The 27,088-nt window shown below is 42.6% G+C and overlaps 1 protein-coding gene and 1 non-coding gene across 2 annotated transcripts; one reads left to right on the top strand and one right to left on the bottom strand.

Moving 5' to 3' along the window:
• Positions 1-614: 614 nt before the first annotated feature.
• Positions 615-25,078, bottom strand: shdb (Src homology 2 domain containing transforming protein D, b). The gene is made up of 7 exons (XM_014169710.3): positions 24,844-25,078; positions 23,647-24,028; positions 21,951-22,101; positions 19,479-19,703; positions 12,217-12,388; positions 3,750-3,869; positions 615-1,615 (listed from the first exon to the last, which is right to left on the bottom strand). Exons 2-7 carry the CDS (start codon positions 23,980-23,982, stop codon positions 1,429-1,431), a joined length of 1,191 nt encoding a protein of 396 aa, XP_014025185.1. The 5' UTR covers positions 23,983-24,028; positions 24,844-25,078; the 3' UTR covers positions 615-1,428.
• A 692-nt stretch (positions 25,079-25,770) lies between these two features.
• Positions 25,771-25,841, top strand: trnas-uga (transfer RNA serine (anticodon UGA)). Its single transcript has one exon. It is a non-coding gene; the product is annotated as a tRNA-Ser (tRNA).
• The last annotated feature ends 1,247 nt before the right edge of the window (positions 25,842-27,088 follow it).

The following is a 27,088-nucleotide window of genomic DNA, read 5'->3' on the forward strand; positions in this document are numbered from 1 at the left end:
CTGCCTGGGCCGATGAGAATGGATTGCGAAGTCAGATGGAACAGAGTAAATAGGCATTTTAGCGTCATAGATTTAGCCGGTGGTAACATGTTGAATAGACACCGTCTGGAATGCGTTTTTAACCAATCAGCATTCAGGATTAGACCCACCCGTTGTATAGAGTTAGACCAACGCAGTTGAACGTTCCGGAGAGCGCCACTTTCTCGTCCATAGCCGTTGAGAATTAATGCTTCCGAGTTGCGCTGTTTATTTCTAACATTTTTAAAAACCTATGAAGATGTTCAGTGAAAGCAGATTAAGAAATTTGTTGACACTACAACACAGTAAAGACTTGGATAACTATTATGCCGACTGCTACTCAATATAAACGTCTAAAATTTGCTGCTCTGTTTTGCTTGTTTTACTGCGGGTCATTTCATATGGAAATTGTCAGAGGCGCTCTCATAATGTCAACAAAATTTCAAGAATAAAGTTCAATATGGGGCGTTAACACGGCAGCCATTCTAAAACCTGGCCCAACTCTCTATATGGCTCTGGATAACACCAAGGACAAATCTACAGAATCAGAAACTGCAATACTCGTCTTTCCACATGATACACAAAGCAGACACTGCTCTTTAAGAAACCATTTATTGTTTTTACCACAGGTGAAACGTTTGAACACAGCAGGTAAATGAGAAAACATGTCCTATCCATAATTATACATCAGCGATGACAAAGTCACTGATTACAGTATGAATATCCAGGTAATAAGAATGATCATTGAACCATAACACCCATTATCATTGTGATTTGGCCATCTCTACTGAAAATGGTGCTGGTCAACTACAGAGCACTGCAACCAGGCAGTGAAGGTGTCCAGACATACAGATCATTATGACAAACACATGGAAACAGTAGTACAATTAGACACAGCCCTACAGCTGCTGCTACAACAGCCATACAGTGATGCGGGTTTGACTTCCAATTTGTCAACATGAAGCAGTGTCAAATAGGATTTACTCAACAGTACAGAAAGTATCAAATCAACAGAGGTGTGTTTGTGTGAGTACAACCAAGTTTTCCTTGAGACTGTCAACCAGTTGGGCAATACTAGCTCAGTGAGAGGCTCATTCTGCAACAGTTAATCCAGATAGCATCCCAGGTACCGAAGGTGCCGGTATAGTCCAGGTATTGCATTTTATGTGAATCTGTTCCCAAATCAGAGAGAGTTGGCATCATAGAAACAAGAAGGCCCGTGAAGGTACTGTACTGACAAGCCAGCAGATGCTGAATCCTCAACAAAATGCTGAATCCTCAACAAAATAGTCCAGTCCAACTAGAGCACTGGCAGCCTGATTGACTTGAATATCGAAGGGATTTACCCAATCTAAAGTCAGTGTCCAATCACAATGTGACCCAGGATACCAGGAACAGAGTCCCTGCCAATCAGAGGGTCTGTACGAGCACGGGGAAGAGCAGAGACAAGTGTTCGGCTCCTCTGATCGGTAGCTTGTGTGTGGTGTAGAAGTGGATGACCTCTGGGATGGTGTCGAATGGCAGGCTGTTCTGCCCAAGGACATACTTCCCATCCTTACACTGGCTGAACTTCATGTGCATGAAGCCTTGGCAGCTCCTGAGAGAGAAGACAGCGTGGGCAGAGCACGGAAGAGTCATGGACCACATCATATCACATAATGACACAGTGGAAGGGACAGGGCTGAAATACAGCCTACTTATTTCTGGCATTTTATGAGGTATTTCTCATCAAGATTTAACACCATATCGTAATGTATGACTAGAAAGCAGAGAGGGAATGGGGGGGGTGATACAGTATAAATGAGTGATGTAATGGCATGTAAGAGAAAAGACAAAAAAGAAAGACAAAGAAGATGAAGGGATGAGAGAGAGAGGGGGGAGCGATACAGTACTAGCAGTAGAGCAGAGCGGCACCTCCCCTTTAAGAGCAACCAGCCCATCATGATGGATGTCTAATTACAGAAGCAGAGAGAAAGACAAGGGCTCTAATTGGGGAGCTACATTTAGTCATTATTACAGTTAGCAAAATCAACATTAAAGACCAGGGAAATCTGTTGTTCTACACAACAACAACAAACAGAACCAGTATCGCTAAACTGCTAGCGCTATTTTGTGTGTGTACTTTAGTGTAAACTATCAAAATAAAGAAAGTCACACACTCCATATATAAACTCCCAGTCATTTATTGGGTATTTACCAACATTTCGGCATCACTGTGCCTTCTTCAGGGTAATGACATGAATACTTGAACCAGGTTATGTAGACAAACAGTGCAATTAGTGCAACCAATGACAACAGTGAGGGGTGTGTCATAATGATTAAGTTAATTAAAATTATTTAGTGAAACTGTTAAAAAAATAGTATATGGCATATTAAATATATTACACTATTGTTATCATGTAGAAACATAATGGAATATTGTACATCATATATATTGTACATCACATAATTTCGTATTTAATTTCATATTTGTTACATGTAATCTTTTGGTTCAACCTTAATGTACTTTAGTGCACATCAACCATCAGGAATGAAAGGTAGATTTTGCATTAAATAACCACAGGTCACTGACAAGCTGTCAGAGTAAAATCTCTTGAAGAGACATGGTCTGATCTCTATTTATATTGGTGTGATGCTGGGCTGTCTGTCAGTCTGTCAGCCGACTTACTCTCTGCACCAGGTATCAACTAGATTCAACAGTGGGCAATTTCTGGAGCGGATGGTCGGAACATAATTACAAATAATTTGTAGACTGCAATTGGCCACAAGAAACCCAAACATATTTATTTGACTAAAACACAATTTCAAACTTTGCTTACATTTGTATACAATCACGTGTCTCACTCTCTATTATGTGTGCAAATACTAGGGAACAGATTCCAAAAATTGCGGGAGTGGGGGGCACCAGTTGGGGAACCCTGCTCTACTGGTTGTCTCCCTCACAACCATTCAGAGAAAAGATCAAACCACTTCTTCTCTTGACCCCTGGAACCTCCTATTGTGAGACGAGGGCCACATACTGTCGCTTCACACAATGCCATCCTTCACTGTTAACATCTGTGTGTGAGAGAGTGTGAGTGTGCGTGTCCACTCACTCACGTGCACCTGTTTGTGGCCCACCGAAGGTGATTCATATTCATGACTGATGTGAGAGCGGCTGATGTGAGAGCGGCTGATGTGAGAGCGGCTGATCTGAGAGTGGCTGATGTGAGAGCTAGAGTGTGCTCTCACTGCCTGATTACCTCTCAGAGAGAGAAGAAGGACCGTGGGGAGGGACAAAGGAAGGGAGGGAGGACAGGGGGACAGCGATGGAGAAAAGGTTATGGATCAAGCTAGTAATTAGAGAGAAGAGATTTGTCCAGATAAGCAGTATGCAGCTTGAAAGAGTATTGAGAGGAAAATCAGTGTGTCACTGATCTTCGGTGGGGGTGAGGGAGGAGAAGAGAGAAGAGTAGGGGAAGGAGGAGAGGAAGAGAGACAGATTGAGGCCTACATACAGTGAGATAAAAGATCAGTGGAGGTGGCAGCAAGTATCCTGAACCCACACAGCAGAAAAACATTCAACAGATTCATACAGTAGTTGATCTGAGGATGATTCAATAAATATTCTAACCTACTGTAATTGTTGCACCATGTGACTCAGATCAATCTGTATTTAAGTGCATTAGCAATGATTTGATGTTGCCGTTGAAATGTAAACGTCAATGGTGTGATTATGTTGAGCGTCATACCGTAGTGAGAGGGAGTAGTCGTTGCGGCTGGTCTGGCTGTTCCTCACCAGGTAGCTACACTCCTTACACAGGGTCAGAAGAGACTCCGCCTCTGAACGTGATAGGGCCCCGTGGTACCACCTGACAAACATACCACAGGGACATTCGTTTTTTTTCAATTGCTAACATGCATTGGTCACAACTGAAGTCACATTGTCAAAACTCTTCCCACAGTCAGCGAAACAGAAGTGTATGTGGACCAAACTGTGAATCATTTTTCATTGCTTTCACACAAAATGCATTCAATGACCACATTCTCTGAAATCCATGAGCTCTTTTCTCATTCATACTCCACCACCATATTTGCAGCACGTTTCCAAAACTGTTAAAAACATTCAAAACAGAATGATGGCAAATGTCATGCATTTCTGCAGTAACCAGATTGAAACATACAGGAAATCTCAGCAGAATATTTTATAAATTCCAAACACAGCTGAAAGCCTACCCAAGTGTCCTGTTTTTAGTCTCGTTACCAAACAGACAAAAGAAGACGGCTTCGGAATGATTTAGCTTGGAAACATGGATCAAGGAAGACAGGTTGGTGGGGAAAGAAGAGTGGCAGGGAGAGGGAGAATACGTGGAGGACAAAGGAGAGGAAGACCAAGAGCGGTGGTCTCTGATGAGATAACGGCCACAATTATTGACCATGTTGTAAACCACAGTCTCTCTTTGAGAGAGGCCAGTTTAAGGGTGAAACCAAATCTGCAGCATTCAACAGTTGCATCAATAGTACAACATTTCCGGCAAAACAACAGGTGAGATGTGCATCCTTCAATGATAATTGAACTACATATTACAGTACAGTATGTTCACATTTTGTACTGACATTTTGAAATATATTGATTGTTTTGTTTTTATCAGTAGGATCCAAAATGTTGCCTCCCACAGGAGGGAGAGGCAGAACATTATCAGATGCGCAGGAAATTGCCATTGTTGACATGGCAATTGGCAACAATGCAATAAAACTGTGGGAAATTCGGGACAGAGTGTTGGCAGACAATATCACTTTTGGGAATGTGAATACGGTCAGCACAACGATAATTGCCAGAGTCCTAGAGAAACATAAAATAAGGATAAAGCAGTTGTACACTGTACCCTTTGAGAGAAACGGTGAACGTGTGAAAGAACTCTGGTACCAATTTGTTGCTCAGTTGGTAGAGCATGGTGTTTGCAACGCCAGTGTTGTGGGTTCGATTCCCACGGGGGGCCAGCACAGAAAAAAAAAAATGTATGAAATGTATGAAATTGTATGAAATGTATGCATTCACTACTGTAAGTCGATCTGGATAAGAGCGTCTGCTAAATGACTAAAATGTAAATGTAAAAAATGTTCAATAACCAAACAGGGTACATACACAGCTATGCATTATGTAAAGTACTGTAAAACTGTGGATTTATTGTATTTTAGAGAGTAATGGAGATGGAAGCCAGGCAAACTGCACATACATTCATCTTTGTGGATGAAGCTGGACACACCGCAGGGGAAGAAATGTGATTGGACAGAGAGCAACCATGGATGTCCCAGGCCAGAGAGGAGCTAACATTTACATTTACATTTTAGTCATTTAGCAGACGCTCTTATCCAGAGCGACTTACAGTAGTGAATGCATACATTTCATAATTATTATATTTTTTTTCCCTGTGCTGGCCCCCCGTGGGAATCAAACCCACAACCCTGGCGTTGCAAACACCATGCTCTACCAACTGAGCCACATAATGTGTGCAGCACTGTCCAATGACGGTTTGCTGTTACACAAACCACTCATTGGCCCCTACAATACAGAGGAGCTCATTTATTTTCTTGATGACCTACATAATCGACTTGTGCCAGCGGAGGAGAGAGGGGCAAGAAACTCCCCTACCTTCGTTGTTGTGTGGGATAATGTGGCATTCCACCACTCTGCTGCAGTCACAGACTGGTTTGCTGCACATCCCAGGATGTCAGTACTATTCCTGCCTCCATACTCCCCCTTCCTAAACCCCATAGAGGAGTTTTTCTCTGCGTGGAGGTGGAAGGTTTATGACCATCATCCACATGACCAGATGTCCTTACTGGATGCCTTGAATGTGGGGTGTGGAGACACTTCTCTTGAAGACTGCCAGGGTTGGATTAGACATTCCAGAAGATACTTTCCAAGATGCATCACCAGAAAAGACATGATGTTGATGAGAACTTGTGGCCAAATGCAGGAGAGAGGGAGAACTCAAACCCTCACAGTACTGTACAGTATGAGTGATTTATACTATACATGTTGATGAGATCTAGAACCCTCACAGTACTGTACAGTATGAGTGATTATACCAGACATGTTGATGAGAACTCAAACCCTCACAGTACTGTACAGTATGAGTGATTATACTACACATGTTGATGAGAACTAGAACACTCACAGTACTGTACAGTATGAGTGATTATACCAGACATGTTGATGAGAACTAGAACCCTCACAGTACTGTACAGTATGAGTGATTATACTATACATGTTGATGAGAACTAGAACCCTCACAGTACTGTACAGTATGAGTGATTATACTATACATGTTGATGAGAACTAGAACCCTCACAGTACTGTACAGTATGAGTGATTATACCAGACATGTTGATGAGAACTAGAACCCTCACAGTACTGTACAGTATGAGTGATTATACTATACATGTTGATGAGAACTAGAACCCTCACAGTACTGTACAGTATGAGTGATTATACTATACATGTTGATGAGAACTAGAACCCTCACAGTACTGTACAGTATGAGTGATTATACTATACATGTTGATGAGAACTAGAACCCTCACAGTACTGTACAGTATGAGTGATTATACCATACATGTTGATGAGAACTAGAACCCTCACAGTACTGTACAGTATGAGTGATTATACCATACATGTTGATGAGAACTAGAACCCTCACAGTACTGTACAGTATGAGTGATTATACTAGACATGTTGATGAGAACTAGAACCCTCACAGTACTGTACAGTATGAGTGATTATACTAGACATGTTGATGAGAACTAGAACCCTCACAGTACTGTACAGTATGAGTGATTATACCAGACATGTTGATGAGAACTAGAACCCTCACAGTACTGTACAGTATGAGTGATTATACTATACATGTTGATGAGAACTAGAACCCTCACAGTACTGTACAGTATGAGTGATTATACTATACATGTTGATGAGAACTAGAACCCTCACAGTACTGTACAGTATGAGTGATTATACTATACATGTTGATGAGAACTAGAACCCTCACAGTACTGTACAGTATGAGTGATTATACTATACATGTTGATGAGAACTAGAACCCTCACAGTACTGTACAGTATGAGTGATTATACTACACATGTTGATGAGAACTAGAACCCTCACAGTACTGTACAGTATGAGTGATTATACTATACATGTTGATGAGAACTAGAACCCTCACAGTACTGTACAGTATGAGTGATTATACTATACATGTTGATGAGAACTAGAACCCTCACAGTACTGTACAGTATGAGTGATTATACTATACATGTTGATGAGAACTAGAACCCTCACAGTACTGTACAGTATGAGTGATTATACTATACATGTTGATGAGAACTAGAACCCTCACAGTACTGTACAGTATGAGTGATTATACTATACATGTTGATGAGATCTACAACCCTCACAGTACTGTACAGTATGAGTGATTATACTATACATGTTGATGAGAACTAGAACCCTCACAGTACTGTACAGTATGAGTGATTATACTATACATGTTGATGAGACTAGAACCCTCACAGTACTGTACAGTATGAGTGATTATACTATACATGTTGATGAGAACTAGAACCCTCACAGTACTGTACAGTATGAGTGATTATACTATACATGTTGATGAGAACTAGAACCCTCACAGTACTGTACAGTATGAGTGATTATACTATACATGTTGATGAGAACTAGAACCCTCACAGTACTGTACAGTATGAGTGATTATACTATACATGTTGATGAGAACTAGAACCCTCACAGTACTGTACAGTATGAGTGATTATACTATACATGTTGATGAGAACTAGAACCCTCACAGTACTGTACAGTATGAGTGATTATACTATACATGTTGATGAGAACTAGAACCCTCACAGTACTGTACAGTATGAGTGATTATACTATACATGTTGATGAGAACTAGAACCCTCACAGTACTGTACAGTATGAGTGATTATACTATACATGTTGATGAGAACTAGAACCCTCACAGTACTGTACAGTATGAGTGATTATACTATACATGTTGATGAGAACTAGAACCCTCACAGTACTGTACAGTATGAGTGATTATACTAGACATGTTGATGAGAACTAGAACCCTCACAGTACTGTACAGTATGAGTGATTATACTATACATGTTGATGAGAACTAGAACCCTCACAGTACTGTACAGTATGAGTGATTATACTATACATGTTGATGAGAACTAGAACCCTCACAGTACTGTACAGTATGAGTGTTATACTATACATGTTGATGAGAACCAGAACCCTCACAGTACTGTACAGTATGAGTGTTATACTATACATGTTGATGAGAACCCTCACAGTACTGTACAGTATGAGTGATTATACTATACATGTTGATGAGAACCCTCACAGTACTGTACAGTATGAGTGTTATACTATACATGTTGATGAGAACCCTCACAGTACTGTACAGTATGAGTGTTATACTATACATGTTGATGAGAACCCTCACAGTACTGTACAGTATGAGTGATTATACTATACATGTTGATGAGAACTAGAACCCTCACAGTACTGTACAGTATGAGTGATTATACTATACATGTTGATGAGAACTAGAACCCTCACAGTACTGTACAGTATGAGTGATTATACTATACATGTTGATGAGAACTAGAACCCTCACAGTACTGTACAGTATGAGTGATTATACTATACATGTTGATGAGAACTAGAACCCTCACAGTACTGTACAGTATGAGTGATTATACTATACATGTTGATGAGATCTACAACCCTCACAGTACTGTACAGTATGAGTGATTATACTATACATGTTGATGAGAACTAGAACCCTCACAGTACTGTACAGTATGAGTGATTATACTATACATGTTGATGAGAACTAGAACCCTCACAGTACTGTACAGTATGAGTGATTATACTATACATGTTGATGAGAACTAGAACCCTCACAGTACTGTACAGTATGAGTGATTATACTATACATGTTGATGAGAACTAGAACCCTCACAGTACTGTACAGTATGAGTGATTATACTATACATGTTGATGAGATCTACAACCCTCACAGTACTGTACAGTATGAGTGATTATACTACATGTTGATGAGAACTAGAACCCTCACAGTACTGTACAGTATGAGTGATTATACTATACATGTTGATGAGAACCCTCACAGTACTGTACAGTATGAGTGATTATACTATACATGTTGATGAGAACCCTCACAGTACTGTACAGTATGAGTGTTATACTATACATGTTGATGAGAACCCTCACAGTACTGTACAGTATGAGTGATTATACTATACATGTTGATGAGAACTAGAACCCTCACAGTACTGTACAGTATGAGTGATTATACTATACATGTTGATGAGAACTAGAACCCTCACAGTACTGTACAGTATGAGTGATTATACTATACATGTTGATGAGAACTAGAACCCTCACAGTACTGTACAGTATGAGTGATTATACTATACATGTTGATGAGAACTAGAACCCTCACAGTACTGTACAGTATGAGTGATTATACTATACATGTTGATGAGAACTAGAACCCTCACAGTACTGTACAGTATGAGTGATTATACCAGACATGTTGATGAGAACTAGAACCCTCACAGTACTGTACAGTATGAGTGATTATACTAGACATGTTGATGAGAACTAGAACCCTCACAGTACTGTACAGTATGAGTGATTATACTATACATGTTGATGAGAACTAGAACCCTCACAGTACTGTACAGTATGAGTGATTATACTATACATGTTGATGAGAACTAGAACCCTCACAGTACTGTACAGTATGAGTGATTATACTATACATGTTGATGAGAACTAGAACCCTCACAGTACTGTACAGTATGAGTGATTATACCAGACATGTTGATGAGAACTAGAACCCTCACAGTACTGTACAGTATGAGTGATTATACTATACATGTTGATGAGAACTAGAACCCTCACAGTACTGTACAGTATGAGTGATTATACTATACATGTTGATGAGAACTAGAACCCTCACAGTACTGTACAGTATGAGTGATTATACCAGACATGTTGATGAGAACTAGAACCCTCACAGTACTGTACAGTATGAGTGATTATACTAGACATGTTGATGAGAACTAGAACCCTCACAGTACTGTACAGTATGAGTGATTATACCAGACATGTTGATGAGAACTAGAACCCTCACAGTACTGTACAGTATGAGTGATTATACTATACATGTTGATGAGAACTAGAACCCTCACAGTACTGTACAGTATGAGTGATTATACTATACATGTTGATGAGAACTAGAACCCTCACAGTACTGTACAGTATGAGTGATTATACCATACATGTTGATGAGAACTAGAACCCTCACAGTACTGTACAGTATGAGTGATTATACCAGACATGTTGATGAGAACTAGAACCCTCACAGTACTGTACAGTATGAGTGATTATACTATACATGTTGATGAGAACTAGAACCCTCACAGTACTGTACAGTATGAGTGATTATACCAGACATGTTGATGAGAACTAGAACCCTCACAGTACTGTACAGTATGAGTGATTATACCAGACATGTTGATGAGAACTAGAACCCTCACAGTACTGTACAGTATGAGTGATTATACTATACATGTTGATGAGAACTAGAACCCTCACAGTACTGTACAGTATGAGTGATTATACTATACATGTTGATGAGAACTAGAACCCTCACAGTACTGTACAGTATGAGTGATTATACCAGACATGTTGATGAGAACTAGAACCCTCACAGTACTGTACAGTATGAGTGATTATACTATACATGTTGATGAGAACTAGAACCCTCACAGTACTGTACAGTATGAGTGATTATACTATACATGTTGATGAGAACTAGAACCCTCACAGTACTGTACAGTATGAGTGATTATACTATACATGTTGATGAGATCTAGAACCCTCACAGTACTGTACAGTATGAGTGATTATACTATACATGTTGATGAGAACTAGAACCCTCACAGTACTGTACAGTATGAGTGATTATACATGTTGTTGGAATTTTAGGAATTTGTTTTTTGTTTGAACTTTTTATTATTCACAAGTAAAGTAGTATATGCAAAGATATATATATATATATATAAAGTATATTGAAGCAAATTGCTGCATTTCTGATTCATTCTTGTTACATATACTTTAGTACAGTCAATAAAGTGAAAAGGGTGTTACTCTTATTCTATAATGAAATACTGATTTATGTGAAAAATCATTCAAACTTCAAAGAGAAAAGTTCATCATTTATGTAATGCTCCCTGTTGTTAGTGTTTTTTAGCTCAGTGTGTTATGAGTGACTGTATGCTTTCTGAGTGAGAACTGTTACCAGTGTTATGGTCGAACGAGCTTATTTTGAGACATGTATGAAGTGTTTTGGTGGTTTGAGCGAGTTTTGGAGGTGAGATTAACTGTTTGGCCAAGATGCATGTTGGTAATACAGACTGTGTGAAGAGTTTGAAAAAGTGTCTTCAGTATTGACCGATGCTTGTTAGCGATTGAAAAAAACTGTAATGGAAAGGATGGAAGGAGACCAGCAGCTCAGTGCTTTGTGAAATACTAATGGAAGTGAAGGGCAAATTACGGTATATTATTTTCATGATGCAGGCTACACAGACGTGTTAATAAAGTGATGTGCAAATATTTTATTGTCACCATTGCTGGAATGCGTTTGCTGTGTCATCAAATGTGTTTTAACAATCTGTTCCTTGTCACTTTAAACAAGCATTATCTCCTTCCGTCACGGTTTACTAACTAAGGGCAGATGGCGCAGGGGTCACACAGACCAGACCATGCTCACTCAAACCCAGAGATGAGTGGGGCTCTCCAGTGGATCCTGTAACAGCCCTTAAGAGACCACCAGGAAGAGTAATGGACTACCCACTCACACTGTGCTCACTTTATGCCTACGGCATTGTGTACACGTGATTGATTAGTAGACCTGTTCATTCATATATGGAGAAACACACTTTATTCTAATGATATACATGTATAAAACAAAACAACCATATTTTACATTCTACTGTCATGCGTTCAGTTTTACTGTATAGACAGAGCAATAAAACCCAAACCAGAGATAGCAAAGTACACAATAAACTGTCATTACAAAAGAAGAGTACAGTACATACACTTGTTTCTCCAGGGGCAGGGTGGGGTCTACTCTCTCCCCCATCATGTTGTGGGGGTCAGAGCAGGGCATCCGGAACTTCATACCCCCTCCTGCCAGGGGACTGGACCTGGGAGGACGCAGGCGCTCCGTGGGCGACGAGGACCGGTCCCACTCGGCACCATCAAACTGTACTGTACAGAGACAGAGGGTGAGGATAAATATTAAAAGAGAGGGGGAGGAGCAAAAAAGAATGAGAGAGAGTCAGGCTTGGTAAAAATAGAGATACGGTTGTTGGTGCAGAGGGCAAAGGGTGCCATAGGATAGAGGACAGACAGTGTTTCTACTGAAGTGGTCCACAAAGGAGAGGAGAGCTGGTAGTACAGATCTGACTGGGTGCAACTTTCTCATCATCCAGTGGCTGGCTGGGACTGGGAGATGCTCCAGAGTGACCTAATACGACAAGGCATGAGAGGGCCACATAGCACAGGGAGCTTATGGGTAGTGGTGGGGAACGAGCCCCGAGGGGCTGCAGTGCTGTGTTGAGGGAGAGAGAGAGCGCAATGTGTGGCGACAGGCTTAAAGCTCATCATGACCCAAATGCTTTATGAGACCAATCGCTGTGCGTTACCACCAGCATCTACATTAGCCTACGTGTTGCCAAACCTAGTGGTGGGTTGTTAGGTCACTTGACCCAGTGATGTGTGTTAACATCATACAGAAAGCAGGCAGGGCAGATGCAGGACACTGGGGGTTCAGGCTGGGGGGTCATAGGGGGTCAGGGAGGGGGTTGGGGGAGGTCTTGTTCTCCTGGATGAGAGGTTGAGAGGTCACCTTGCTCTCTGAGGGGGGTTGGGAGCTCCTCCTCCAGCTGCTGCCCCACTGGAGGGGGCCAGGGAAGCTCAGCCAGCTCTGACATCTCTACAGGCAGGCAGGCAGAAAGGAAGAGAAAAATATATATGGAGAAGTGTGTGAAAGGACGATAATATAGAGAATGTGAAAGTCTTGGTGAAAATAAGTACGGAAGGGAGCGTAGTAGATGTGGCATGTCCGGTTGACAATGAGGTGGACTGTGTGTCAGGGACAGGGCGGACAGTGAGGCAGGAGCCAACCAAATTAGCCCAATTACAAACCGTGGCAAGTAACCACGCAACACATTACTGCAGCCTCAATGGCAGAAACACACACACAAGCTCACACAGAATCCTCCATGCCTGTGCTACACACCACACACACAGTGAAACAGGATTACAAAACAAATGAAGGGAAAGGGGGCTGACATCTTAATGATCTGACAAAACCAAAGACCCCCTGGGTGTGTGACATCAAAGGGCAGCTGAACGGGACATTAGGAGAGAGACCCCAGTGCTGCTGTACATACATCCCTCTCCCTCATCCCTCCCTCTGCTTAATTATTGAGCAGGCAGACACACTCCGCCACTTTCTCTGGCTCTCTGTGAATTATTGATGCATGGTGCAGTACAATGGCCCCATCTGGAGAGCCCCCCCCCAGCCCTGCAGAAGCCATGATTAAAGTGTGACCTCCGCCCGCTGCCCCCCCCCCACCACCTCCCCCCAACCACACTTCCTCTCCTGGCTGCCTCCCATCCCCACCTCTCTCTCGCTCCAAACAGAGAGAAAAGGACTGAGGGGAGAGTGTGGGGTAAAGAAACAGGCTCAGAGCAAACAAAAATGAGGGAGGGTTAGAATGTAAGGAGGAGGGGAATGAACTCGGTGAAGAGAATCGCACTTCAGAGTGTGTGGCCATTTATTTTATTTCTTTATAGATCTTTTTTTAAGAGGACAGAGTTAAGCTTTGTGTGTCATGGTTAATGGGAAAATTCCAACAGAATTCCTGCCCTGTTTGGGGGGAGTTCCAGACAGCATTCAACACAAAGGACATTCAGTGCAGTACAGTATAATACCACCACGTGCTTATGAACCAGTTGCACTAGTATGAGAGCATTCTGTTCATATGTTGTGATTCCAAAGTTGCTGCGATATGTAGCACACAAGTGCCTAGTATAAATGTTTGAATTTCTGGGGACGCTATTTGGTCCATCTGTGTTCCAGTGTGACCTGTCTGCAGTGTAACATCAAACCTGAATGAACCATTTGTAACTCCCTCATGACATCACCTTTACCTCCTCCTGAGGATGTCAGCACTCATCACCATGACAAATGGCAGGACGTGACCCTCTGCTGGACTGGTGCACGCACGCACGCACATACATAACATTACATAGAGAGAGGTCACTCAAACAGAAGGCACATCTGGGCACCATTTACTACTAATGAGAACCGGTGGCTCTGTCACACAGGCTGGGGAGCCCATTTGCTCAAAGGTCTTTCTTGTGATATAAGACATTGTGACAACATAATGTTCTGAGAGAGGACTAGCAGGCAGATTGAGATTTCAGGACAATAGAATATTCAGGATTATAGTACAGAAACCTGAACAGACCACTAAGCATACACAAAAGCGGCTGCATTTAGACACGCTAATTAGTCTTTTGACCAATCAGATCGTCTCAGAAAAAGATCTGATGTGATTGGTCAAAAAGTATCAGAACAGGGCTGCCTGCGTGAATGCAGCCAGAAAACCTCACACTGAAGTGGGTCCATTGGTGTGGTTGGCAACAGGTGAAAGCAACTCACTAATTAATGGCTTGGCTGAATCACTATCATAGTAATCATTCCACATGCAAACAATCTGAGTGGATTGAACCATGAAAAAGGCATTTTAGGATCTGAACAAAACACATTTTCAATCCATTTTACTCTTTCAGTCTGGAAGAAAATGCCACAACAATCTAAAAAGCTGAGTAAATATAAAAAGCCTTTTTATTTAGCATAATCATAAATAAATATCCTGGAATCAAGCGACAGGAGCATTGGATAAATCCTGTCGTATCTTTTCATTAAACACAATTATGAAGACATCAGCTTTGTATCATGCCCAGCTCCCCATGTCCTTTGTGCCCACAAAGGCCTTCTGCTGGGCACAACTGCTCTCTACTAATGAAAGACAATTAACACCCTACACGAGTGTGAAACACGCATGGATTCACAAGCCATGAATTCACACTGAGGCATATACAAGATGAATATGCATGGCATTTGGAATTCATGGACAGAACTGAAAAAAATATGTGCTGCTTTGTGTCTCATGTTGTATTTCAAGTCGACCCAAGGATTTTCTATTCCTCCTTTTCCTCTTTCTCCGCTCTCTTCCATTTTTCTAGGGATTGTATATTCTGGTGCCTTCCTGCACACAACTCTCTCCACCTCCCTCTCTCCCCCACTCATTCTCCCCTCTAAGTGGGGCATTATCTCTCCATTCACTGCTTCTCTCCTCCCCTCTTTCCATCTCGCTCTGCCTCCCATCCAGCTCACTTGAGGGAGCGAGCCGGGATCGCGGAGGACATGTCTTATCATTAACGTCAGATCGAGTGAGGGAGTGAAGGAGGGAGAGAGAGAGCCAGGGATGGATGGGAGAGCATCTTCCCGACACATCCTGTAAATTGATGGAGAAGCCAGTCTGGACCCCCAGGGCCTACTTAGAGTGAGCTAACAGACCAGGGAAATCTCATTATTGCAGCTTCACACACAGTCAAGGAAACACACACGTGTCTTTGTAGACTTTCCAGTATTAACCAATCTAATATTCCATATCTGCAAAAGATGGTGTGAAGATGGTGCTAGACTCAGCGATATGACGTAGATGCAGAAAGTAAACAACATAGTGGAACAATTTCCACAACAACTAAGAGCGTTAAAGCGTGAGGCTCGACTTCTCTGCTGTTTTGGTGCCTTGGCTACTACGCACTAACAGCGTGAAGCGAACCCGTGGACATGCGCAGATACTGTGTGTGACTGTGTGAGAGCGAAGTCTTGCATCTCGCTCATCTCAATATCTCCGGTGGTGCTCATGGCAACATCATTTCGCTGAGTCTAGCTTTAAGGCCTTACTTGTGGAGGGAGACCAGATAGAGATCAGATACAAACAGCACATAAATCAAAGACACCGTGAACCTAACACCACTCATTTACTCATTAGACAGGGCATTTTGTGTGGAGTAATGAGTCTGTCCATTTCATTAGCTCACTAATTGGTGTTGCATGGCTGCAGGGCTATCTATCCCTCCCTCACTGTTGAATGTTCGATGACTCCCAGAAATGAATGATGGCTGGATGAGGGGGTAGCTAGGTGCTTGTGACAGCTTTGCGGTGTACTAATTAAAACTTACTGGACTGTCAGCCGCAGGCTCTCTCACTACTGGTGTAACGCAATTGACTACCAACTCACACCCTAACCCTGATCTCAACCACCTGAGCTGGACTCCACAGTGAACACTAAGTCCCACTGGCAAGAGGATATGCACAACATTTAACTTCCTGATTATCATAATTGTGCATGCAATAATACGCAACCATGCAAAAAGCCCTGTAAATATTTATTTACGAGCATCCTGTTCTCACCCGACAGAGGTGACTGGTGATAATCAGGCCTACTGACAGCAGTGTGTGTGATTTGTGTGTGGGGAGGGGGGCGGGGTGAGAGCTGAGGCACTGTTGGCAGATCGTGATGCCCACCCGTCCCCCTACACCCCCTGCGTTATCAGGCTGCCTGTGTGTGTCACCTCAGTAGGGAGAGAGGACTGCAGGGACAGCCCTGTAAATGAGAGGTTGTCAGCAGGTGACTGATTGCACCCTGCCACAATGCCCCCCCCCCCGGCTTTGCAAGGGTTCCACAAACATCCACTGAGCTCACATCAAATCTGCCATACAGTGAGGGAAAGAAGTATTTGATCCCCTGCTGATTTTGTACGTTTGCCCACCGACAAAGAAATGATCAGTCTATAACTATTATGGTAGGTTTATTTGAACAGTGAGAGACAGAATAACAACAACAAAAAATCCAGAAACATGCATGTCAAAAATGTTATAAATTGATTTGCATTTTAATGAGGGAAATAAGTATTTGACCCCTCTGCAAAACATGACTTAGTACTTGGTGGCAAAACCCTTGTTGGCAATCACAGAGGTCAGACGTTTCTTGTAGTTGGCCACCAGGGTTGCACACATCTCAGGAGGGATTTTGTCCCACTCCTCTTTGCAGATCTTCTCCAAGTCATTAAGGTTTCGAGGCTGACATTTGGAAACTCGAACCTTCAGCTCCCTCCACAGATTTTCTATGGGATTAAGGTCTGGAGACTGGCTAGGCCACTCCAGAACCTTAATGTGCTTCTTCTTGAGCCACTCCTTTGTTGCCTTGGCCGTGTGTTTTGGGTCATTGTCATGCTGGAATACCCATCCACGACCCATTTTCAATGCCCCGGCTGAGGGAAGGAGGTTCTCACCCAAGATTTGACGGTACATGGCCCCGTCCATCGTCCCTTTGATGTGGTGAAGTTGTCCTGTCCTCTTAGCAGAAAAACACCCCCAAAGCATAATGTTTCCACCTCCATGTTTGACAGTGGGGATGGTGTTCTTGGGGTCATAGGCAGCATTCCTCCTCCTCCAAACACGGCGAGTTGAGTTGATGCCAAAGAGCTCCATTTTGGTCTCATCTGACGACAACACTTTCACCCAGTTGTCATCTGAATCATTCAGATGTTCATTGGCAAACTTCAGACGGGCATGTATATGTGCTTTCTTGAGCAGGGGGACCTTGCTGCCGCTGCAGGATTTCAGTCCTTCACGGCGTAGTGTTTTCTTGGTGACTATGGTCCCAGCTGCCTTGAGATCATTGACAAGATCCTCCCGTGTAGTTCTGGGCTGATTCCTCACCATTCTCATGAACATTGCAACTCCACGAGGTGAGATCTTGCATGGAGCCCCAGGCCGAGGGAGATTGACAGTTCTTTTGTGTTTCTTCCAATTGCGAATAATCGCACCAACTGTTGTCACCTTCTCACCAAGCTGCTTAGCGATGGTCTTGTAGCATTAAAATGATAGACTGATCATTTCTTTGTCAGTGGGCAAACGTACAAAATCAGCAGGGGATCAAATACTTTTTTCCCTCACTGTAACCACCTTGGTGTGTGTGTGTGTGTGTGTGTGTGTGTGTGTGTGTGTGTGTGTCTGTGTTTGTCATGGGCTGCTGTAGCAGTTCTGCCGACCACCGGCTTATTAGCACTGGATCAGTCATGCAAACGTGAGCATGTAATTAACTGAGAAGAGAGGGGGAGGAGAAGGAGGGGAGGGAGAGCATGAAATAGAGGGGAGTGAAAGCGAGCGTGTTGATTTAGTCTCCTGTCACCTTGACCTCCGGACTCTGAGATGCAGCTCATTTAAGCAGGCTCTACCGTATCGTACACTGATCTACTGCCCACCGCCATCTGTCACTCTCATACACACAGATAGAGACAGGGCTTCACAACATTAATACACTTTGTACCTTGTATTGTTAAGATGTAGGTCTCTCTGACACAGACAGACAACTCATTGTGTGCCAGGGATAGTATAGTGGTAGTGGGATACCTAGTCAGTTGTACAACTGAATGCATTCAACTGAAATGTGTCTTCCGCATCTAACCCAAACCCTCTGAATCAGAGTGTGGGGGGGGGGGGCTGCCATAATCGACATCCACGTCTTCGGCGCCCGGGGAACAGTGGGTTAACTGCCTTGCTCAGGATGACAGATTTTTACCTTGTCAGCTCAGGGATTCGATCCAGCATCCTTTCGGTTACTAGCCCAACACTCTAACCACTAGGCTACCTGCCGCCCCATTGGAGGGCAGCAGTTTGATCCCCCATTCCGCCACTTACTTTCTTAGCTTTATCCTTCTCATCCGTCTCCCCCTCTACATGTCTAACCTGTATCTGGCAATAAAACTTGAAAGTACCCCAAAATATTTTTTCTAAAATAAAATAAAAAAGCCTCGTGTTCAATAGGCAAGTAGTCATGAGTGGGATCATTCAACATGTGTGTGCAATGGAGTGAGAGTGGGATCATTCAACATGTGTGTGCAATGGAGTGAGAGTGAGATCATTCAACATATGTGTGCAATGGAGTGAGAGTGAGATCATTCAACATATGTGTGCAATGGAGTGAGAGTGAGATCATTCAACATATGTGTGCAATGGAGTGAGAGTGGTCATTCATTCAAGGGGGGGCATTGTGGCTGGAGTGAGAGTGGTCATTCAACGTGTATAGTAGGGTGAGACACAAAAGTGAAATACTGGTAATTGAGTGTAAAACTGTGGTTGTGAGTGTAATAGTAAAAGTGTGAGATTGGTAGTCATGTTGCTGAGGAGGAGACTGAAGTCAGTCCGTACCTGCGAAGGCTTTAGAGATGTTGTCTTTCTTCCACTCCCAGGGCTGGTCGTATTCATCTGCTGGCCGCTCGTCATCTTGCGGCAGCCGGCTCTCCCTGCCCTCCTCCAGGAGGTCTCCGTACCCCAGCCCCACCCCCAACGGCCGCCCCCGTTCATCCTCATAGGGGGTGTCGTAGAGCTGCACCTCGCCCCGCGCAAGGCCTGCCCTGGGGCCACGCTGCAACTCTGGTAGAGAGAACACAAACATTTGCCTTATTTAAAATGAAAAGAGCGTTCAACTATTTGTATTTGTATTATTTTTACGCAGCCTGCTGGAGGCTTAACTAAGCCCTGGGCTAGACCCGCAGCTGTGGAGCAGAACAAACAACAGTCCCTTCTCTTCACAGTCACAGCAGCAATCGAGTTACTGCATCTCACAACAGCCACTCATTAGCATTTTCATCAGATTTCTCAGCATGCAGCATGTTCTATAAAAATCAACCTTCAGAGAGTTACGTGTGACCTTGAGCTACGTAGTCATAGATTATTGAAATAACAAAACATCTGAAGACAGACTTCTGAAACAACAGGCGTATCGATGAGCCTCAGCAATCAGTGGCTGTCTCATTGATGTGGGCTGAGAAGCTCAACACTGGCATATCACATATTGGGTGTGAGGAAAGTGGAAGGATCTTTTGTCTCCACTACCAGCCTGGCTATGGAGGTGCAGTTATGTAAGAGGGAAAGAGTGCTGGAGCTAAATGGGAGGGTTGGTTGGTGAAACACAGAACGGGCTAACTTTAACCTTCAGAGGACACACTGCCATTGGGCGCCCCTGTTGTCTCCATGGCGACAGAGGAGGCCCTGGGGACAGACCCTGAGGTGGGAGGAGGAGGTGAGGAAAGGAGGGCTGGGTTGGCTTGATGTTAAGTCACTGAGACAGAGGCAGGCTCAGTGTCGTGGCATACTGCTGTACCTGTGCAGGGAGCCTGGAGTGTCAGGGCGCCGAGAGGAGATTAGGGGAGGGAGATAAAAACAGGCAGGGTTGGAAATGAGAAATGGATGGGAACATGATGGTGGGGGGGATGAGGAATCTATTACAGTATGCAGATGGGTGGCAGACCAGTGGGTGATAGAGAATAGAAACTGAGTTCTACTAAACTTTAAAAAACGTGACAGAACCAGATCAAAGATACATTGGGATGACATCTGCCAATATTTGTATAATTTAACCCTTTACACTCGTGGAAATTAGCCTATATGGATAGGGCTAAATTGAAATATTTCTTACAGAAGAAGTATGAAAAGGATATATATGGCCATGGTAGCAACTATTCACCTGAATCCAAAAATTACAATGTTGATTTTGTGCATTTTACATTTACTGTACTTTTGCCATATTTGTTTATTAAAAATGTGAAAATACTCTGGACACTTCCCTCATTCAGACAACAAAAAACGTGCAAAAGTTGCCCAATTAGCATGAGGGATGGGTCAACTTCTTGTCGCCTGTTCAGCGATGTGAAGCGCAGTGCCTGAGCTCTGAATTCATGTTACTGTATAGCCACTACGTTCCAATTTAGGCATCCATCAATGTCCAAATCTGCCATTTTCAATCCGTTTAAGGGTACGAGTGTTACGGCTATGGTCAGTAATAATCCGTCTCTGGGATTATAATAGCGATTCTACTTGAGAATTTGAGATATTCAGTCTCAGACACCTGGTTCTCTGTTCCACCATGTTTTTTAATGAGCGGCCACAGACACACCACACTGACTCAGTCCTTGGTTGACTGGCTCAGACTCCATTGTGCATCTAACAAACTGAAAGACTAGGAGCCCTTTCATCCTAACCCTGTGACTATGAAGTACTTATGACCTGAATGAAGCCAGCAAAGACAACAGTCAAACACATACTCACTAACTCTCAGATGGACTAAAAAGCTACCCAGACTCCCCCGAGGGCAGCAAGGGGAGAAACCACCATTCTGATTGGAGAGACGCTTCACTACACAAGCCTGACAGACAGTGGTCGGGGAATAAGAGATGTTACTACAGAAAAGCCAAATGAGAAACGATAGATCTGAAGGATGGAAGAATAGCGAGCGGGAAAGGGCGCAGTTGGATAGAGATATTCGTAAGGGGAGGTGAAAGGCTGTGTGAGAGCTGAGTGAGTCAGACTGAAAGAACTGTCTGAGATGGGGAAAACTGTTTCTGCTGGAAGGGGAAGTAGCCTAGTCAGCAGATCTGTTTGTACTCTAGGCTCTAGCCAATTTTTCTATCTAAGGCATGACAACCAAAGTCAGAGGAGTTGGCTAAAGCACAAACAGATCTGGCAATGAGCTAGGGATGTACAATAGGAATGTAATTACAAAATATATACTTTTGTATTATGTGTGACCTACCTGTTATCAGCCTACCTGTCGTGTGGTCTGTAGTATGTTTAACAATGTTCTAAAAATGACATAAATACATCCAAAACCATGAGACTCGCCTGTGATGACACGTTGGGCCTCGTAAGGCTCCATGTAGCCGTTGTTCTCACAGGGAACGTGTCCTAGATCAGATTCTGGCCAGGGGTTTGGGTGAGCATCAAACGGATCAGAGTAATCTGTGTCCCCTGCTGCTGGGGCAGAAGGAACTACCTGGGATACAGAGACACACACATAAAGATAAGGTGCACTACACCATTCATACACATAGCAGTCTCAACTACAGACCACTGACACCAGAATTCTAAAATATTTTCATTGTCCAAAAATAGACTTCCAATTTTTCTACGTGTTGCCAATTTTTCTATGAAATGAATTCGTTGACATCTGAAAGCAACACGAAATGAGTATGTCAGAAATGCCTCCTGCAAGACCCTATGATCTGTGTTCCTCCCATTGAAGCGTCTATGTGAAAATGACCAGAACAATCTGACATTGACTACGCCCTCCATTTGTTTTGTACACTGCTGCTACTCACTGTTAATTATCTATGCATAGTCACTTCACCCCTACCTACATGTATGACCTCTAACCTGTACCCCCGCACACTGACTCGGTACCGGTACCCCATGTATATTGCCTCGTTATTGTTATGTTATTGTGTTAATTTTTATTTATTTTTTATTTTTTAGTAAATATTTTCTTAACCCTTCTTGAACTGCACTGTTGGTTAAGGGCTTATAAGTAAGCATTTCACGGTAAGGTCTACACTTGTTGTATTCGGCGCATGTGACAAATAAAGTTTGATTTGATAACAACAAAACAATTCAGGCTGTCCTGGTGTGGAATAGCCCATACATGCTGCACACAGGAAGGAATAGTAGTCAGCTGGCACACTGACAACTACAAAGGCAGCCATATGGTCACACACAATCAGACAACCAAGTCACTCAACAAACCCCTGTTAGACACGCAGCTACAAATTATATACATTCCCTTGTTGATTCAGTAACAGGTTATCGAACGACCAGGAATGAATCTGCAATGTTAATGAGGGTATAGATGTTCTCACACACCAGAATTCTACACTGAGACATTAATGAGGGCAGCCAGAGCACGCATGCAGAGAGTCTGTATCGACTCTACTTTCCCTCAGACCTTCAATGTACTGTTAGGAGCTGCGCACTTGTGGCTTTTCAAATGATACATCATTATCTTAGTCATGATGTGTGAGCTGATTTGTTAAATGAATTAATGTGCATTCGCTGCCTTTCTACATAGGCAAACTCTCACTCTCCCTCTCTCTCTTTCTATATCTCTATGAAATCCTGAGCATCCCTGACCCTTGCAGCTGTGCCTGTGTGTTCTCCTGCCAACACATACTGTTCTCATCCAGGGTGGGACTGGAAGCCTGATGGCAGCATACCGTCCAGGGCTTCCTTCACCATGTGTTCACATGGGGGTCTCTCTCAGCTTGCTAAACCAAACGCCATTTATTATTTATGGCTGGACATAAACTCAGGGGACTATGACGCCCCACTCAATGAGCCATCCAGCCCATCAATAACACTTCCTTCCATTTGCCATCTAGGCCAACCATGTTACGGGCCACTTCAAACATGGCGTGATGTATTGAAACATTGCATACTTCTGACTCACATTACCAGTCACTTGCTTATGGGTTTTATCAATAAGCGGAGAGGTCTTTGTAATGGTAATGAATGTTAATGTTAATGTAGAACAGGAAAAATGACTTACAGGCTCTTGTTCCTCTAAGGAGACGGCACTCAGTAAAATCTTAGTTCGCCCCAGCTCCTGTGAGTCCACCTTGATGAGGCGGTGTTTGGGAGATACAACCTTCATATCCAGGCTGGCGGACTTCAGAGGAGAACCAAAGGCAGCAAGCGAAGAGTCTGATGACCCAGAGTCGTTTCTGTCCCGGTTCTCAGAGTTCTCGTACGGGTCCTCAAAGTCTAGGTTTTTCTGAGCCCGATAGGCTTTTAAAATCTCACTCTCTGTGTAGTCTGGTTTGGGTGGCTGAGGAGGCATCCTCCTGCTCCCAAAACTAAGATAGTCTTTGAGCCACTTTGCCATTTGACCTCTGCTCCCTTAGACACTTGATGAGTTTAAAGACAGGTTGCTGTTGGGGACAAATATGATGATTCAGGTTAAACTACTTACATGCCCTTGGGTGAACTGATTCTAGACCTCAGACTAAATAGACAACAGACAGTGGATTGGATTGACATTGTCTGTCCTGAAGTTATGTAAAACACTGTAACATAACTTCTTCCATTTATAATGCAGGACATTGGTGCAGGGGCCACATCCACTGGTGCAGGGGCCACTGTGCAACAGCTTTAAAAAAAATCCGAAAAAAAACAAACCCTATTTCCGACGACAGCTGGACTTTATTTACTATTACATTTAAAGCCCAGGTAATAAAGTATGATTTAATTCACTGACACTGAATCCACTAGGGACAACTGTCAGTAATATATCATAAAAATAAAACAGTTTTTTCCTGACCTGTGTCGAATCCTGCTTCAAAACAGCAGGCAATCATCACCAAATGAAATAACTAAATGTTACATCACAATTATATTTTACAACAAAATACGACTGTATTAGCCTACTGCATTGCCACTATCATGAAATCAAGAATACAGGTAACGCCTTAACACACATTGAAGGCAATTATACCTAATCAAAGTTTATTATAGGCTAAAAACATCTAGGTCCAAAACCTTCCACTGTAATCATAGTTTCCTTTCGTTCTAGTCCTCTGTGATCTGTGCATTACTTGACCATCAACAACGATAAAATTGAAACAAACTACAATTTATACACTTCAACTTATAATTTTACTTCCATGTAAATTCTGCAGCTTTTAAAACAAGCTTTTCACAAAATTCCTGCTTTTCTACTGACAGTGCATTGCGCTGAGACACAAACCTTCGGTCATTGGCTTCTTCTACCACTCAGTATTCGAGCGCTTTATTCCACGTTTCTTCATTTTGATCGTAATAAAGTCAAACGTGGAAAGTCTTCCTATTTTGATAGCTTTTGTCCGTTACTGTAAACAGAGAAAGTAAAACAACTACAGTCAGCTCCGGTACGAGGGTGGAGAAGCACAGTAGAGTTCCGATAGAAGGAAACGACTGATCGCAAATGTGCAAGTGAGAGCAAAACCTACGAGAGAAACCACGCGATTAAAGGGGAGGGTGACAACCCACGAGTCCCAACGGATTATCCCTTTAAAAATCAGCCGATTTTCATTGAAACATTCAACACAGACCACTAATCCCATATCGTCTGAGTAATTGCTTCAATAGAAAAAAATAAACATAAAAAATACACGATTCTATGTTCCTTACAAATTAAAGGAAGAAAAAAAAACTAACTTCAGCATAGCCACGGGAAGTAGGGGTGCTGAGGGTGCTACAGCACCCTCCGAAAATATATATAAATAAATAATTATAACATTCTTTTTAGAAAAATATATATTTTTCACAAACGTAGTGTACTGGGCCTTTACTAGCATTAGCAGACCGATTATAGACTTCTGTAGCATGGGCAAAAAAGTGTGTCCGCTTTGTAAGAGTTGTTGCCCTGTCCCTTTCTCTGAGATTGTCATTCTAATGGATTCCAGAAAGAACAAAACCCTGTCCTCAAACATGTACATCTAAAGGTGCTAAGTTTTGGGTAAAGACACAAAACATCCACATCAAATGAAATATTTATCTTGATGAAATAACATAGAAAACAGCCACTTTTTGTGCAGTATTAATATACCATCCTTACAAACAACTTAATGTAAATATATTGTACATAGGCTGGTCATTGAGTACATAGAGACAGCAAGTGGTTTGGTGATGATATGATGTGGCTCAGTTGGTAGAGCATGGCACTTGAAATGCTAGGGTTGTGGGTTCAATTCCCACAGGGGACCAGTATGAATATGTATGTCTTGGAATAAGAGTGTCTACTTAAAAGGAATTAATAGACTATTTCAGTTTTCACATAGAAAGAAACTGGAAAACATATATCAAGCAACTATTATTATTTTCCACAAGAATTATCAGATTAACTGTTATGTACAGATAATTATCAGACTCAAGTTACAAATGTTGTTAAGTAGTGCCCTGGGCCTTTACTAGTCCTATATTAGGGACCAGTTATATACCCAAAAACTACTTCCTGCGGCTATGCATTTCAGACACTTGACCAGATTAATGAAATGCTTGTTCTGGTTGAATAACAATTGAAAACTCATCAAAAGAGACTAAAAGCTTTGCATAATTACAGTTTCCTCTTTTTTCCTCTCAGATGTTCCTCATTCCAACACTCTTTTGCTGATTAGTATGGCTTAATAACAAGTTAGGCTATGCCACTCAAAATTATGTAAATGAGGTGGGACAATTTGTAAAAGAGGAAAAAGGATTTCCTCTGCACAATAATTAACACCTACACCAACAAACTGTCATCCTCAGCAAAGTCTGACACACACATATTGAGCAAGCAAATGGGAGATGTGAGGTGCCTGCCTGCCATACTCTCCAAGACATGCCCACCTATGCAAAAGCATGGTGATGCAACATCTGCAAAGAAAACCACATAATAGGTCTAGACACAAAGAGAAAACATAATTTATGTTAAAATAGATTGCACATTTGTCATCTAGGCAGAGTGTGCTTCATACTTCCACAAATGTCCATTTATCCTGGGCACAGGGTTGTTAAGGAGCCAATTGGATTTCAGCAATTAGGTGGGTGATCCAGTACTGTCTGGGCCAGTTAAGACACCATTCATGCCTCTTTACGACAGCCATGATCTCACTCCCTCCACGGGAGAAAGAGAGGATGAGGTCATAGCTGAGCTGCAGCCCTCACCACCATCGCTACAATTCCCCCTCTCCTCCCCCGCAATACTCCCCAAATGACTTCTTCCAGACTGGTATGCCAGGCAGGAGGGACAGTGGGGAACAAAAGAGTGAAGTAGTGCAAGAAACAGAAGGCAGAACCCCCTGCAGAGAGAGGAGGACAAAAAAAAGACCAAATTTATTGATACGATGTTGTGTTTGCATAAACAATCTTCCAGTTTTTTCCACCAAAGACTCAAATCAAATCCAGTTGAATGAAAATCGATGTGCGTGGACAGACTTCTAACACAATCATCAATGAAGACCAGTGACAAAATA

This window comes from Salmo salar, chromosome 23, assembly GCF_965601325.2.
Source record: "Salmo salar chromosome 23, fSalSal1, whole genome shotgun sequence".
In the NCBI taxonomy this organism is placed as follows: domain Eukaryota; kingdom Metazoa; phylum Chordata; class Actinopteri; order Salmoniformes; family Salmonidae; genus Salmo; species Salmo salar.